General features: G+C 39.5%; 2 protein-coding genes across 2 annotated transcripts; both read right to left on the bottom strand.

Moving 5' to 3' along the window:
* Positions 1–5,025: 5,025 nt before the first annotated feature.
* On the bottom strand, positions 5,026–7,240 carry LOC135080943 (uncharacterized). The gene is made up of 2 exons (XM_063975664.1): positions 5,519–7,240; positions 5,026–5,079 (listed from the first exon to the last, which is right to left on the bottom strand). Exons 1-2 carry the CDS (start codon positions 7,238–7,240, stop codon positions 5,026–5,028), a joined length of 1,776 nt encoding a protein of 591 aa, XP_063831734.1.
* A 503-nt stretch (positions 7,241–7,743) lies between these two features.
* On the bottom strand, positions 7,744–8,700 carry LOC135080944 (uncharacterized). Its single transcript, XM_063975665.1, has one exon. It carries the CDS (start codon positions 8,698–8,700, stop codon positions 7,744–7,746), a length of 957 nt encoding a protein of 318 aa, XP_063831735.1.
* Between the last annotated feature and the right edge of the window lie 8,600 nt (positions 8,701–17,300).

Raw genomic sequence — 17,300 nt, forward strand, 5'->3', positions numbered from 1 at the left:
GCAATAGCTACGCGTAACAATAAACCTATTACCACAAGATTAAATAAATCTATCACACATTCGGGATTTACCTACCACCTTTAAGAACAAAATATTAGAGTGACTCTCAGACGAGTGAAAGTGATATTCAGAATGATTTCAGGAGGAATGTTACAAAGCACATTGCATTGCATGCGCCTTTTCTTTTCTAAAATAATTTCTTGCTTCCCTTCTACACACCCTCGCCCTCGTCCACATATCGATCGGATCGGATCTAGTTGCGCAAACGACTACAATCACGGCACTTATTGTCGCATGCGCCGTCATGTGATTACGCGACGATCACCGTACGTGAGTCGTACGTGATTTGATTTCGCGAAATTGTTTCGATTCGCAATAGATAAAGAACTTTAATGTCTGTGAGAACCGACACGATGAGAAAAGGCACATACTTAAAGATGACACGACGTACATTTTATCACATATTCTTGCTATGCATCCTAAGTTTTTAAATTGCATACTCAAAAGAGTTATTTACGGAGTATAATGTAATAAAATAAAAGCTCAAAGTTAATGAAGCTAAAACTTTCTTATCCTTGATTTCAGTAACAGAACGTAGTTGTAAGTACTGACCAAAACCTTAAGTAAGAATATCTAAAATATTTAAAGTGTTTGCGAAAAATCAAACCTTTAAAAATTTATTAGTTTGATTTCTTTCTGACTGAAAATGTTACCTCAAAGTTATGCATTGACAGCCCGTAGTAAGTTTAGGTCATATTAATTGGTAATCTTACTTTTTCAAATCAAAAAGTTTGTAAATACCTAGGTACTTATCAATAAATCTATTCAATACTGCAAACTAACCAAAGCTTTCAACCACTCATCTAACCGTCCGAGCATTGCGTTAACTTATCAAACTTAGGAAGCTTACAAACGCCGGCTCGTTATATTGTTTCTATGCATTATCCAGTTTATTTGTTCTATGCCATCCAATCTCACGATACAGCATACAATTACAAATCAGCCTCCCATGGCACAAGTTATTAAACATTACATTCTAAGCGCGCGTTTTACAGACAATTTAGTTGAACAAATTATAACGGTGCGGTCTAAGGTATGGGATAGAGCGTTATTTGGATACTTAGAAATGTATGCCTAATCGAAGGTTTTCCAAACTATGGGTGGCGAGCAAACATTGAGTGGGCCCTACCTGTAGAACGACACACCACCCTACCAATCCAACCGCTGGGAAGCGGGCGAAATTTCCTACAGGTGGACCCGAGTTTGGGAACTTGTATTAGATGAGTCGTAGCCCAGACAACTTTGGGAACCACTGGCCTAATCTATTAATGCCCGTATTCACAAACAATACTATGAGGTCTCACCCCTATGGAGTGGATGCACAAGGTGACACACCAAACAATCACAGAGCTCTATTCAACTGCTTTTGCTGCTGCATCGTTTGTGAATACGGGTGTAAAAGGCAAAAGAAAAAGCTTCTTAATCGACATAGGTACACCTGAGCATAAATATTCAGAGTAAAATAAAGCAAACCGGTTTTTTCCTTGTGTAAAGTTTTCAGTGTCCTAGAGAAGTTTCATGTCACGTGGAAACATCAAGTCCTCTGTACCTGAAATAAATATCTTTGGTACTTTTTGTACAACCAAAAGATGTCTACTACTGGACAGAAATCCTCCAAGGATTTCCACAACGTCCGGTCTTGCGCTGTCTGCATTCAGGCTCTTCTCGCAATTTTCAACAGGTACTTATACTTAGTCGCACTCGTGAACTTTTCTGTCCCATCGGCCATTAGCCCTACGAGCTATGCGCCAAACAAAATAGACCTTTGGTGAAGATTATAATCTTAATATTACGATAGAGTATTCTTATTCCTTTTTACATTAAAATCCGCTAACCGCTCCCTCCTAAGCGCCCGCCCACCGCTCGCAGCATAACCACAGTTGCGCGGGCGCAACGCAGCGGGGCGCGATCTCTGACAGTAACAGACACACGGTTAACCTTTAGATTGAGATGTGAACCGCGGTATAATGGCCTCTTGTATATGCATAGTAATAACAAGTAAATACCCGCCTGATAGATATATCCTTCGCGTTAGATTCAACAATAAAAAACTGAGACAAGTGTGTTGGGAGCTTGTAATTGGATTCCATAGTGCAATATTGTTGGCTACAATAAAGGAATAACATTATTTTCTAGTTACGTGGAAAGGAAGGATCTAATTTGCAGTTGGAATAGGACTGAAGTAGAAAATATTGGTAATTAAAATTTGTTTATTGTCAACTATTTGAATTAAATAATTTGTTTGAAGACTTGGGTTGCATTGGTCTCTTCGCGAGAACCCAGAAAAAAGTATTTCATTACTATTGACAACATTATGTAACGATGCCTGTGAAATGATTGTTGTTGGTAAATCTTTAAAAATAAATAAATTAATAAACGTTAATTGATATTAAAATTCCAGTTAGTAAAATTAGATAATGTTTAGAAGCAACTCATAGGTAATGTTTAGAACTACGCAGTTCTAAACATTACCTATGAGTTGCAAAACAGATTATTTTATACGCATAAAGCACATCTAGTTATAGCAACTACTAATGTAGGGATTTCGAGGGACTGCGTCTGATTTTATAGATATTAAGAGTTATAATATTTCCTACGCAAAAATATCACAAAGCAACTTGACCGCTAACAAGACAAGAGAAACAAGTCGATCAGAAAGCCTGACCCAAATAATTAGACTGGCCAAGATATAAAGCATCTTTCAAAAAATATTTATGAACAAATCCTTTCGGGTGGTCATTGTGAATGAGGTCCTATGCAAGTGACGCTATACTGCGCTATAGCACAGAATAATAATAAGTACTGCTATAGTAACACTATTGCTATGCTCTGAAAAGCCGAAATAAACCCAACTATCACTGGTCTATTTTTAGTTAGATTATTTTCAGTGGTTTCCATATTATTACAAGCTACCTTTCTGTTTGTTTGTTTATTTTGATGAATAAAGTCTATAAAAACTGATAAAACTAATTTTATTTTCACAACTAGGCTTTTAAAAAGCACTTTTGTAAACATAGCAGCAGTACCAATATTATTTACAACGTAACTATTTTTTGGTGTGATTTCTTGTGATGAATTAATTGAAAATAATAGTGACCTACTTGTTTATTTATTTACTTGTTGATTCATTATTCCTCTCTCTTTCTGCTTATTGTTCTATAGCAGCTTTCGCCTAGCTCCTTGTGGTATGAATACAGCTTTAGCCGGGGCAGGTGGCGTTAATTTAAGACTCACAATATCGACGTATAAATTATAATCACTTCATACTCGACAGTAACGTGGACAGATATTAACAACGCCCATGTGTTAATGCTGATGTTAATTGTACTGTTAAGTTTGTTGCAAAGTCGCACGTATTAAGATGACACAAGGTGCCAGAGACTAGCTTGATTTGCTGTCATCTGTAAATAGTGTTTTACTGATGAAAATCAACAGTTTGAACATTTGTTGCAACATACCACCATTGCAAATGAAAACAATGCTTTAATAATTGTAAAATAACTAATACTTTTATGAAAGAAAGCTGACCCAGCGAACTTCGTACCGCCTTTGTTCATCAAAAATAATGTAAGATTCTAATGGTGAAAGAATTTTTCAAATCTTTCAGTAGTTTTAGACCCTAATCAATACAAAAAAACAAGCAAATCTCTCCTGATAAGTGTATGTATATATGTATATTAAGACTTCTAGTCACTTTCCTTCATTTTTTACTGACTAACCATTCAAATGCTATATTTCATCAGAAGTACATTCTCTTGGCTCTACCAAGATTCGAACACTTGTTAATTTTCGTCCTAATAAATTCAGCATATTTTCCGAATCGCCAATGAGTAAGGACGTACGGACAGAGCGATTTGCGAGCGAGCACCACGTCGTAACTTCCTATAACATTTGAAAGAAAGAAAGAAAGAAAGAAAGAAAATATTTTATTTGGCCCAACATATTAAATTATTACAGTATACAGTTTACAATACTTGCACATTTGTGGACCAAAATGGCATCCGCTCAGCATTGTGTCCTGCTCTGAGGTAGACCCAGAACAGGACGCTGTTATTCTGCGGAGGCCACTTTTTTAAAAGAGCGTCACATTGGACGCCATAAACATTGGCATTTTTATTTTAAAATTATATAAACTTATACAAAACTTCAACGATTACATAAATTTGTAGGTGTGTGTGCTAGCTGTGTGTGTTAGGTGTGTGTGTTAGGTGTATATGTTAGGTGTGTGTGTTGGGTGTATATGGCTTGTGTGTGTGTCAACAGAAAGTGCTAGATGTGTCAAAAAGTTATGTTTGTGTAATAAAGGGAAGAGATGCAGAACAACTACTCAGGCAATAGACATTTGTTCGTCTAATAGAAATTTCTTTAAATTACGTTTGAAAGTAGCATTTGATTTGGAGTTTCGAATTGGCGGCGGTAAGTTATTCCAACATTTCGTGGCAGAATATCGAAAGCTGCCACGAAAAGCAGCTGTTCTGTGCTCTGGGCACATAAGGCGAGAGGCGATCCTTATTTTACGCTGAGCAACTCTCAGTTTAGAGAACAAGTATGAAGGCTCCTGTTTGTTGATGACTTCAAAAAGCAATGAAGCAAAGTGCAGTTTTTGTCTAGCGGCCATGTTCAAAAGTCTGTTACGGTTCAGAAACGGAGTAACATGTGAACGTGGAGGTATTGGAAAACAGAACCGCGCACAAGCATTCTGAATACGTTGAATCACTTTCCTTGTCCGTGCTAACAAACATCCACCAAAAACAGTGTCACAATAATTGAGTTTTGAAAGGACGAGTGACTCACATAAGCTAACTCTTGTCTCTATATCGATGTATTTGCGGATTCTATATAAAACTTTGAGCCTATAAAAACAATTTTTCATTATTTCCAGTATGTGTCCTTCAAAAAGTAGCCTTCCATCCATAAGTAAACCCAGATTGCGAGCTTGTACTACTTGTTCCAAACATGCACCCATCATAGAGACACGTGGACTTTTGGCAGAAACTGCCGCGATACCACTTTTGGAACCTAAGATTATATATTTTGATTTATTTGGATTTAAAACTAAGTTGTGCCTATCGCTCCACAGGCTAACACGATTCAAATCTTCATTTAATTTAACTATAGCAGAGGAAGTTGATTCAGGTTTAAATGAGATGTATATCTGAAGATCATCGGCATATAGGTGATATTTACAGTCTATTATATTCTTAGTGATATCGGCAGTATATAATATAAAAAGCAACGGACCCAAAATAGACCCCTGGGGGACGCCGCGGATCATACTAGCAGTGACAGAAGCTGATGTTGAGCCATCATCGTTTCGAGTTTCAACGTATTGAGTTCGTTCTGACAGGTAACTAGCAAACCATTTTAGAGCTGGGGGATCAAAACCATAGTATGCTAGTTTAGCTAGAAGGACTGTTGGATTAATCGTGTCAAAGGCGCGTGAATAATCGAGTAGTACCAGAATAGTACTTTCTCCAATGTCTTGCGCTGCCAGTATGTCATCCACAACATCCAGGAGCGCTGTTGAAGTGCTGCGACGTTTTCTAAAGCCTGACTGTTTTTCTGGTAGTACTTTATTACTTTCTAGGAATTCGGTCATTTGCATACAAATGGCCCTTTCGACAATCTTGGATATAAACGGGAGAATACTGATGGGGCGCAGATCTTTGTGCTCGTCGGGGTGTCTGGTTTTAGGTATAGGCCGCACGATAGCTATTTTCCACTGTTCCGGAAACACGCCAGTTTTGATAGAGTTATTAACTATGGCGGTGATGGCTGACAAGGTACGTGGCAAAGTGAGCATGATCATATTCCTTGTAATACCGTCAACTCCTTGCGCATTTGTTTTTATAGTTTTAATAATGCTACTCACTTCCGCCTCCGTCACAGGTTTAAGCGAAAACAAGGCCGTACTATATTTACTAGATTTAAGGTCATTTAGCAGAGAAGTGTCGGTGTCATTATTTCCGGGTATATTCAAAAACGTTTGATTAATTGTGTCAGGGTTATTTAAGTGCGAGGGTAATATGAACTCTTTCTTCTTAAAGTCTACAACATCTCTTTTTATATGTTTCCATAAAGTTTGGGGATCATTTGAGCATGAATGTATGTATTTGTTAAAGTACGCCGTCTTTTCACTGTGAATTGCTGACTTTACGATAGCCTTTAACTCTCGGTAATATTTTTTATGAATTTCCAAATTTGTTGATTTACTCCTAGCATGAGCCTTATCTCGCAACTTCATCATTTCTTTAATTGTGTATGTTATCCATGGATGTGAATGATTTTTTATGTAGATTCGTTTAACTGGAGCATGCCTATTAAATAACTGTGTAATTTTATCATTAAAGAACCTCAACATAACATTTACATCGTCCGATTCAAAATCGTTCCATGAAATAGAGTTCAGATCATCATTAAACAGTTCAAAATTTATATCTTTCAGAGGCCTGTATATGATCCATTTAGGAGGCGGTTTGTCTTTTTTAATATTTAATTTGAAAGTGATTAAAGCGTGACTACTAAGATCTGGTATATGGTTTACTGATAATTGAGAAATTAGGAAATCAGAGCATACGACATCTATAAGTGTTTCACTATGCTCTGTAAAATGAGTTGGTTGATTTACATACTGATTCAGATTCATATAACTCAAAAAATCTAGGAGTTTTTTCGTTTGTACATCTTGAGTATTTAAAATATTAATGTTAAAGTCCCCCAATAATAGTATTTTATCATATTTCCCAAGAGACGAGATAGATTCACTTAAAGCATCTATAAAAGTATCAATGTTTAGCCACGGCGGGCGGTATGCCGTGCCAATCGCCAGTTTGATGCCGCTTAAATTAAGGCCTAGCCACATTTGTTCCACAGATAATGGGGAAGGGTGATGTATCATCCGCGCGTTAATACCATTTTTGATGTAAAACCCCACGCCACCACCGCGAGAACGAACAGTCGACGGGCGCGGCACATGCCGCAGACGGTAGCCTGGGGGTGCAGGCGCGCGGCCCTCCTCACCAGCTCTCAGCCAGGTCTCGTTGATGGCCAGAATGTCCACATCATGATGATCTAAAGCTACTAAGAATTCTTCGTGTTTTGTGCCAAGAGATCCCGGATTTAAGAGACCCACTGATAACTTTTTATATTTTAAAAATTGAATGACAAACGAGTAAACCATCTCAACATATTTACAATTACATAAAAACCTCCGGAGTAGTGTCATATGACGCCTATTTATATTTACAAGTTTTAGAATAATAACTAAATGAGCTAGACTTTCGAAATCACTTATTTGTGTGTTGGTGTAGGAAGTAGTGTAATGTGTAGTGTAAAGTGTGTAAGCACAAAATATATTCAAGGAGAAACAATCACAAGTCGGATAATACGGCAGCGGATTGAAACGAGTAATTAGATTATTATAGGAAAAAACAAAATTACACACGCACTCAAAAATAACTAGTGTCAATTTGTAGAGACAGCTATAACCGTAAGAGATTAGGTTATAGTATAAAAATACAAAGTATCTATTAAAAAACAAAAAACATAAAACAACGTAAAAATTCTCGCTTAAAGCGTAACAAAATGTAAAATATTGAAATGAGTTAACGCTTAACATAAAATCTATGTACCAATTACTTTGTGTGTTAAAAAATATGCAAAGGAAATGAGCGAACGCTAACATTAGCCAAAAACTTTGTCAATGTCGACTTCCGAGCGCAGTCGATGCCGTGGCGCGCCATGGTCTTTGCGAGCGTATAATTTGCCTTCCCGGGTCCACACATACCTCCACTTAGCACGGGTTGCCTCCACACGAGCCTTGTAAAAAAGATTGCGATTTGTAGGAGTTAAGCGTTCATTAACATAAAAAGGCCTAGCAACTGAATTTAAACCTAAGCCTGCAGTAGTCGCGTCGCGCCGCACCCGTGCCGCCGCGAGCAGCTGGTCGCGCGGGGCGCGCCGCGCCAGTCGCGCCACCAGGGGGCGCGGGCGGGGCGGCGCGTCTCCCGCCGCCGCGTGCCGCACGGGCCCAGCTCGCTGCACACTCACAAGGTCCTGTTCTTCCAGTTTAACTCCTAGTTTTTGAGCGACCGTGAGTACGATGTGAGAGCAACGCTCATTCTTTTCCTCAGGTATTCCTGAAATTTCTATGTCGTTACATAGAAGTTCCTGGTCACGATCGTTCAAGTCCAGTTTCAGTTCTGCAACTGTGCGCTCTAGGGCCGCGGTAGCAGGAGAGTTGGTGGTGTCCCCGCTCTGTTTTTCGACAGCATCCATCCGTGCCTCTAGCCCGTCGATCCGCCTATTGCATACTTCGACGGCAGTGGTGAGGCTGTTTAAGGTGCCCCGGAACTCCTGCATCTCCTCACGAACCGCTCTCATCTCCTCCCGCAGCAGTCTGATTTCAGTGGCGAGTTCAGCAGCCGCCGATGTAGGCGTCGAGATGTCTGTGGCGCCCTCTGCCGCACGTAGTAGGGGAGGGCTTGATGGTGAAGCAGCCGGTGGTGGTCCTGCGCTCATGCGCCTTCGAGTGTTGACGTTGGAGATCTCTGGTTTTACGGGAGTTTTGCTGTTATCTTTTTTAGGCATTTTATTTTTGCATTCATCACATTTCCAATTATCTTTGTGTTGTTTGGTCATGGTGTTGTAAAAGCGCTGCTCACTTACGTTGACGCATATGATGTCATACTTTTTTGAGCATAGACAGCATTTCAAAAATTGGCGAGATGATATGGTTTGAAGGCAGGCAGCGCAAGGGCCGTAATTTTCAGTTTTAGTCGAAGCCATTTTCTGTCGATGATACTCGTAACGACCTCTATGAATTCTAAGTAGTAATTAAATGCCTATTCTTCCAACCGCTAGATGGCAGTGAGAGTCTACTGCTTTTTCACTTTCTCTACTCACTAACAGATGGCGCTACGAGTCTTTTAGTGACTAAATTCAGTTTGATGTTCCCAATGCAGCATTGCTTGTTTACAGATTTAAAATAACGGTTTTTAACTTATGATTCCAAATCCTCGAAAATATTTGGCAATATAGTTGGTTGATGTTATTACGACACACATATACACAGTTCACTAATGTTCTTGTAACTCAAAATGTTTACTTCAACAAAATAACAGTTAATTAATGTCACTCTGTCCAACTTTAGCTTGTATTGTTAATAAAACTTTATCACTGCAGCAATACATTTGATAACACTCACACATAATAGTCATATTAAAACTTCACGATTTATACTGAAATTACGGCAGAAGGTGTACAAATGTATTTTTAACAAATTTATTTCTACGGAGCCAATGTTTACGTCGCCCAGTGTTGAACGCCATTTGCATACAACGCTTTCGCGCGCAGAGTTATGAAATATAAGACAGACTCTACTTAAAGAATTTTAAATGGTTACAATCTTTATAAAAACAGAGGTAAAAGTCGTATTTAATTATAAAGAGATTAAACTATCCATTACTTACTTATGTGGTTCCAGCAGTACCAGAATTTGAACCACTCCTACTCTTCTTGTAGATGTCTTGACTTGATAGCCATTCAACACGTCTGACCAGCGCGGGGATGGAGATAAGGTGATAAGACGGTTCGATGATATCTGACAGTAAGGTTGCCTTACATCCATCCCTCCCCCAATTCTCTTTTGGCCTTAGCGGTGTAATAGGTATGGCCTGACCCACCCCCAGCCAAATATAAGATGGGACCCTACAGTGAGATATAAGTAGGTAGGTATCGTTCGTTTCAGCCAAATGACGTCCACTGCTGGACAAAGGCCTCCCCCAAGGTTTTCCACAATGAACGGTCCTGCGCTGCCCGCATCCAGGCTCTTCCCGCGACCTTTACCAGATCGTCGGTCCACCTAGTAGGAGGCCTGCCCACGCTACGTTTTCCAGCCCGTGGTCGCCACTCGAGAACTTTCCTGCCCCAACGGCCATCGTCTCTACGAGCTATGTGCCCCGCCCACTGCCACTTGATTTTAGCAATTCTGCGAGCTATGTCGGTTACTTTGGTTCTCCTACGGATCTCCTCATTTCTGATTCGATCACGCAGGGAAACTCCGAGCATAGCCCGCTCCATCGCCCTTTGGGTGACCTTGAGCCTTCTTATGAGGCCCATAGTAAGCGACCACGTTTCGGATCCATATGTCAACACTGGCAACACACACTGCTCGAAGACTTTCGTCTTGAGACACTGCGGTATTTCGGACATGAGTATATGGCGAAGCTTCCCGAACGCTGCCCATCCGAGTTGGATTCGACGATTGACCTCTTTCTCGAAGTTGGACCTACCTAACTGGACTGTTTGTCCCAGGTATACATAATTGTCGACAACTTCGAGTGTAGAGTCTCCAACCTTCAGAGGAGTGGGTGCAACACGGACATTAGACATGATTTTTGTCTTGTCCATGTTCATTCTGAGGCCCACTTGTTGAGAGGCTCTACTGAGGCCATCGAGCATTGTGCCTAGATCCTCCAAGGTCTCAGCCATGACTACGATATCGTCCGCGAATCGAAGGTGGGTGATGTACTCGCCGTTGATATTTATGCCAAATCCGAAAAGGCAGGCGGAACGCCGGTACTGAGGGCTCTTCAGAAGCTGTTCAATTCCGTCATCCTCGAAGGAAAAACGCCTACGACATGGCACAGAAGTGTGGTGGTACTCTTCTTCAAAAAAGGTGACAAAACCTTATTGAAGAATTATAGACCCATCTCACTTCTGAGCCATGTCTACAAGCTGTTTTCAAGAGTCATTACGAATCGTCTCGCTCGCAGGCTCGACGACTTCCAGCCTCCCGAACAAGCCGGTTTCCGAAAAGGCTTTAGTACCATAGACCACATACATACGCTAAGGCAGATTATACAGAAGACCGAGGAGTATAATCAACCACTTTGCCTGGCGTTTGTGGATTATGAGAAAGCCTTCGATTCGGTCGAGACCTGGGCAGTGCTACAGTCTCTCCAAAGGTGCCAAATTGACTATCGATATATCGAAGTGTTGAGGGATTTGTACAAAAACGCCACAATGTCGGTCCGCCTCCAGGATCGGGATTCGAAACCTATCCAGTTGCAGCGAGGGGTAAGACAGGGAGACGTCATATCTCCAAAACTGTTTACCACCGCCCTGGAAGATGTCTTCAAGCTTCTGGACTGGAACGGATTTAGGTATATCCGCATCATATACCTACCTACTTAAACGATTATGGCAATGGCCAACTCACTTGGTCTTCACTGGTTGGGTTTTATTGGCGGTCAAGCTGTAGATCATTCATTATACAGGATTTGAAGTGGTGGTACTAACGAGAGGAGAGGGAATAGGTAATCCCAAATCCAGATTACTTTAAATCTGTGTTGAGTCTTTTCCCCACACGCCAAAAACATCCGATTCATTTCGCCACACGCCAAAACCCCTGCCTCCGTAATTCCACGGCCAGTGTTGACGTATTAAAGCCATGCAAGTCCCATGCCAGCTCAGGGCTCCCGGGTGGTCCTGTCTCTCCGTTCCTTCGTCCCGGGACTGATTTAGTGGAGCTGTGAGCACAAGGAGGCTGTCGTAATCCCAGCTTGTTATCGCACTCGGATTCATACTGCAATGGAGATGGGGACAGCAGCCTCGCTATGCCAATTCAACCTATTATTTACACTCTAAATGCAGGTTACATTTGCTTTCAACATTCCACTTTTTCAATCTCGTCGATGGAGGGCTGATCAATCTATCCAATTTGATTTTCAACTTCATGTAATTATGATTAAAAAAATGATATGAATTCACAGAAAAATCTTCAACTTTATTGTTTTACGAGTTGCGAAAAGTGATTAGAGGCATTCAATTGCTCTTTTAATGACTATAGTGACTATAGAGATTGAAAATGAAATTACATAAATGGTTGGCAGCGCAAGATAAAATAAATACGAACAATAAAATGAGAAAATTAAATGACCTGTTGCATTGGCGATGTCTATTGCAATAGGACCGCATTCAGCATAAACTGTTGTGAAATATGTACAGTAGTACGCATCTCACCTAAACTCAATGTCTAGGGGAGACACAGGTAAGTTGTAACTATGGTTGTAACAAAGTCAATTTCTCTGCACCTATGACAGTTTATCGAGCTAGCAATTTTGAGAATTCGTTGCAAAAAAGTTTGCATAAAATTGTCATTGTTTGCATAACTTTGTAAGAAATTGGCTTTGTTACAACTCGGTCTCCCCTACACATAATAACGAAACCGACAATGGGATCGCTGGAATTTATTAATCATCTTTGAGTGGACCCTCTCCTCTCTCTTCCATTATGGGCATGCGTTAAGCAAACATACTGTAGTAATGATCAATCAGATGATTTGTGCGGTTGTTAGTTGATTTCGCGGTACGTTTTGGGTTCTCGGAAGAGGGCTGGGTACAATCATCATGAAGTGTGAATCGTTTAAGTGCTAATTTTGACGCAATTAACAGTTTGGTAATGTCAATTGCAAGTTAGTAAAGGTATTTCTACAGTTAATTTGGTGATAATTTTGTCAATCGAAGTTGGCAAAGCATTTTCTAATTTATTTTAAATAAAATGAGATATCATTATCATTTTCGTGATTATTGATTTTTTAAGACATTGAAATAAAATAAATAACGTTTTATTTGAATTTGCTCCCTACCAACTATATACTAATATTATAAATGCGAAAGTAACTCTGTCTGTCTGTCTCTCTTTCACGCCTAAACCACTGAACTGATTTTGATGAAATTAGAGATAGTTTGAGTCCCGGGAAAGGATATAGGATAGTTTTTATCCCGGTTTTTGAAACATGAACGAGCGTGATAAAGTTTTTCTGCGACAGACAAAATTCCAGGCGGGCGAAGCCGCGGGCGGAAAGCTAGTGGCTTATAAATCTCACTTATCCCAATTAAAATGACTTCACACTAACAGACAGCTCTATCGCACTCTTAATGAGATTGCTGCCCAAAGCAAAACTAGAGCAGGACTTAATTAAATCGTGTTTTTGAACGCGCCTTAGGGCCACAGAACACATGCTACTAAACTTTTAGCATTTAGAATTAGCTGCTTTTTAGAAGCTGAATGCAGCGACCTAATATGCCACACATTACACTTAAACGCCAAACGTGGTGAGTCGCTTTTTGGAAGCTCGACGTAGCTACAGACAGAAGTCGCTAAAACGCGCGATTTCGATACCACACCCGAACGCATGAAGTCGCAAAATCATCATCATCATCATCATCTCAGCCATAGGACGTCCACTGCTGAACATAGGCCTCCCCCAATGCTTTCCATGTTGCCCGGTTGGTAGCGGCCTGCATCCAGAGCTTCCCTGCTACCTTTACGATGTCGTCGGTCCACCTTGTAGGTAGACGTAGTCGCAAAATAGTCGATGCTAAAAGTAGCATATCTGTTGAGGACCTTAGTGACCAGCTTCCTTTATGAGTGAAGTCTAACAAGCATAAAACAAGTCAATAATAATATCAACGAGTCAGTCAATATTGAATTTTGGCCTCCCAATCTTGTCATGGAATTGCTTTAATAATTGTACAAGTTGTTAATGAAATAGTTTCACACCAGCGAACCATTGATTGAAGAAAGTGTTGAAATAAAGTTTAAGGAACTCATGGACTCGAAAACTGCTAAGAATACTAGTATTTACCTATTCACTTTGATTAGTAGCAAACTTAGGAATTAAGATCCTGGTGAACCATGACCTCTTGCGATGCCTATTAGATATGAAATCTGCAACAATCTAAATCCAGACGTATGCAACATCGAATTGTGTTAAATTCGCCAGTAACTCAATTTTATTTGGCACGTATAGTTGCTTTACCGAATCGAAATGAACTCTAATTATTTCAAAGTGGCCATTAACGTCGTGTAAGTCTCTTGTGGTGTGTTCCAAGGGATTTATGGGGGACTAGCTATGCCCGCGACTTTGTACGCGTGAAAATAGTTTTAATAATTTTCCCGTTTTCGCAACATTCTTCATTGATGCTCTGCTCCTATTGGTCGTAGCGTGATGGTATACATCATCATCATCTCAGCCATAGGACGTCCACTGCTGAACATAGGCCTCCCCCAATGCTTTCCATGTTGCCCGGTTGGTAGCGGCCAGCGCTTTCCTGCTACCTTTATGATGTCGTCGGTCCCCCCTGTATGTCCTTGATGGTATACAAGGTGTCCCAAAACGTGACGTACGTATAACGTACACTAGAGGTAGCTGGGCTTAACACGCAAATCTTAATACGTCCATAGAAAAGTTTGATGAGTTTTGAAATAATACTGATATTAGTTATTTTTTAAAATGGACTTAGTATACTCGTTCGATGCGTTTTAAGCTCATCTACCTCTGGTGTCAGTGGGACACCCTGTATAGCTTATACCCTTTTTCGATAAATGGGCTATCCAACATAAAAAGAAATTTTAAATCTGACTAATAGCTTCTGAGGTTAGCGCGTTCAAACAAACTCTTCGACTTTATAATATTAGAGATAGTATCACATATTATATGCGCAGGAGTCGTGTACATAGCGTCTGTAATGAGTTGTAAATGGGCACTATGCGCACTATTCTATGATTTAGCGCGCACTTTACAACAAGTGTCGTGTTAATGCTAACGGAATTAGCTAATTTATTGTATGAAATGTCTGTGGAAACTGAATGGGTTAGTAGAAACAATGTAATAATTTTGTGTTATTTTCGTTTGCACCTGCGATGTTAAGAATAAATGTAATGTCTTGTCTTGGATGATAGAACTTATGAACGATTTGCCTAATTACCGTAGCAGTTATTATTGATGTAGGTTCGTTCGTTCGTTCGTTCGTTTCAGCCAAATGACGTCCACTGCTGGACAAAGGCCTCCTCCAGGGTTTTCCATCCATCGATGTAGGTACCTAAATACAACACTAGCAAGTCTGGTAGGAAGAACCTTCGGCCTGATCATCACTTACCATCAGGTGAGATACAAGCCAAGAGCTTCCTCGTTGTTTTAGTTGGTTGGCTAATAAAAAGACAGTAGGTACCTAGTTTTTTTTCTGGCGAGGGGTTCGAGTCCCACTTTAGGCAGTTCGATTTTTTCAAGTTATTTCAAATATAGAAAGACAGTATCTGACCTTCATCTGTTATCAAGTACAGTCAGCGTAAAACATTTCGTGATACCCAAAGTAGCCACACAGTTCGCAACACATCTTTGACAATGGAATAAGGTTGTGTTGTTAACTTCTTGGTCACTTTGGGTGTCACTAACTATTTGAGGCTGACTGTACCTAAACACCTTTGTCTGCAGGGCTGATTAAACACCATAACAATAACCAGCCTTAACCAAAGCTCAACCTTAACCATGTTTAGTTATTAAGAAAGCTATAAAATCGACATGAGCCATTCATAGGATACTACAAGACAGATATAAAAATTAATGTATTCAATAGATAGTTTTTGTTCTGTCTGGGGCACGGGCGTGCTCCCGCCAAAATGAGCCAAGCGAAGTAAAAAAGGCAGCACCTGCATTTTTTCGAGCGCTTCCTTGTTTTTTGAATATTCATAACTTGGATTTCGATTATACCAGATAGGTAAACAAAATAATAGAAATGTTAATTGTAGTAGAATATAAACGGCCACATATTTTGATTAAGGTGTAAAACAACAATTAAGTTATGAGGAATACAATGTTGTTTAAATAAACAAACTAACTATTTTGTAGTGAACTAAACCTGGTTTTGGTTATAGATTAACACTCAGTTCGTAAGTTACTTTTTTGTCGAAGCAGTAGGTAAGTAAACATTTTTTTTTCAGTGTAGTTTGTTTAGTCAGAGCTTGTAGAGAAAGCCAGAGCGTGTAGAGTTAAAAGCTTGGCTCTACGTGAGATCTGATAACTTTTTCACAATTCTCATAATTTTGGTCTCATCTTGGCAACATTTTACATGAAAATGTATTTAAATGGGATAATTGTTACCGTGTACCTTTAATACACTTCATACTATGATTTTAAAATTATCCTCAGACTATGATTTGATCGCTTTTTTGATTGCTCTCTTTTCTCATAACAATAAACCCATTTATTCTACATGTTGGTACTGTCATAAATATACAGTTATACAGTAAAATTTAAATGAAAGATTGTCTAGGATAGTCACAGAAGGACTAATGACAATTATAAAGTGCGCTGTCCATTTTTACAGTAAAATGAGAGGTGGTGTCGATTCTTACGTAGAAAACTGGTGTTTTGAAGAAAATGTATGTAGCCTGGATTGATGGAGTTTAACTCATAAAACCCAGTCAAATATAAGGTTAGCTCATGTAATATCATGGTATTAACTAGGCAAAGTTGATGGTACTTAGCGGCTATATTTCACCCCCTACTTATTCACAAAAAATACTATGAGTACTCACAGTGCGCGTGGACGCACAGGGTAACACATGAACCAACCACAGAGTTCTATTCAACGCTGTGCGTTCGATTTGCAGCTTCACTTAAGCAAGTATCGTTTGTGAATACGGGCGTTAAGACACGAATAATGCTTATTCGCACCATCTTCTAATACAGAGTTGATTTACAAAATGTAAATAACAATCTAATCGAACATTACATTCATTTAATTTAATATCTTTAAAAGAAAGACAAAGTTTTTCACTTTATTTATGGCCTCTGTCTAGACCAGACTACAATAAGGTAAAAAAGGATAATTGTAACAGAGTAATCCCTCAAGAACAATTAGCGTCTCTCCCTGAACGCTCGCGGCGAAGTTGCGCCCGCGCAACTGGCTGCGTATTTCCAATGTCTTATAGACTCCAGGATAAATTAAAATCATTAATAAGACTTTTATACGAGTGTAATATGATAAAATTGCTATGATGACTTTTTTCAGTCTTCAAGCCCATTTCCCATAACATAGGATATGTTATGTGAAATGGAAGATGGAGATTTGAAATTCGAGCCTACTTTAAAATAATAAAAATCTGCGTTTCATATATATATATATATACTTTATCTCAGTGAATGTTTTTGAAACGTATGGTAATATTGTTAATATTCTGACTAAAATTCTAATTCAGTAGGCCCGAGCAACGCTTAAAACTAAACTATACAACAAGATATGAAAGATCGATTTGTAAGCCTACGAACCCACCCAGTACCTACTACCTAATTTAGCCCTGACATCTAAAGTTTTTCTAAACCTTGACTTTGACTTTTTGGTCATTAAGTTTGTAAATACGCGACCAGAGTGCGTCCTAATAGCGAAGCGCGG

This window comes from Ostrinia nubilalis, chromosome 19 (assembly GCF_963855985.1).
Source record: "Ostrinia nubilalis chromosome 19, ilOstNubi1.1, whole genome shotgun sequence".
Classification (NCBI taxonomy): Eukaryota; Metazoa; Arthropoda; class Insecta; order Lepidoptera; family Crambidae; genus Ostrinia; species Ostrinia nubilalis.

What these genes read in the sequence shown, in the direction of transcription:
- LOC135080944 (XM_063975665.1), bottom strand. Translation starts at nt 8,700, where the DNA reads ATGACCAAACAACACAAAGATAATTGGAAATGTGATGAATGCAAAAAT.
- LOC135080943 (XM_063975664.1), bottom strand. Translation starts at nt 7,240, where the DNA reads ATGGTTTACTCGTTTGTCATTCAATTTTTAAAATATAAAAAGTTATCA. An exon ending in TTGGAGAAAGTACTATTCTG is followed by an intron (nt 5,080 to 5,518) that starts GTACTACTCGAT and finishes ATATAATCTTAG; the next exon opens with GTTCCAAAAGTGGTATCGCG.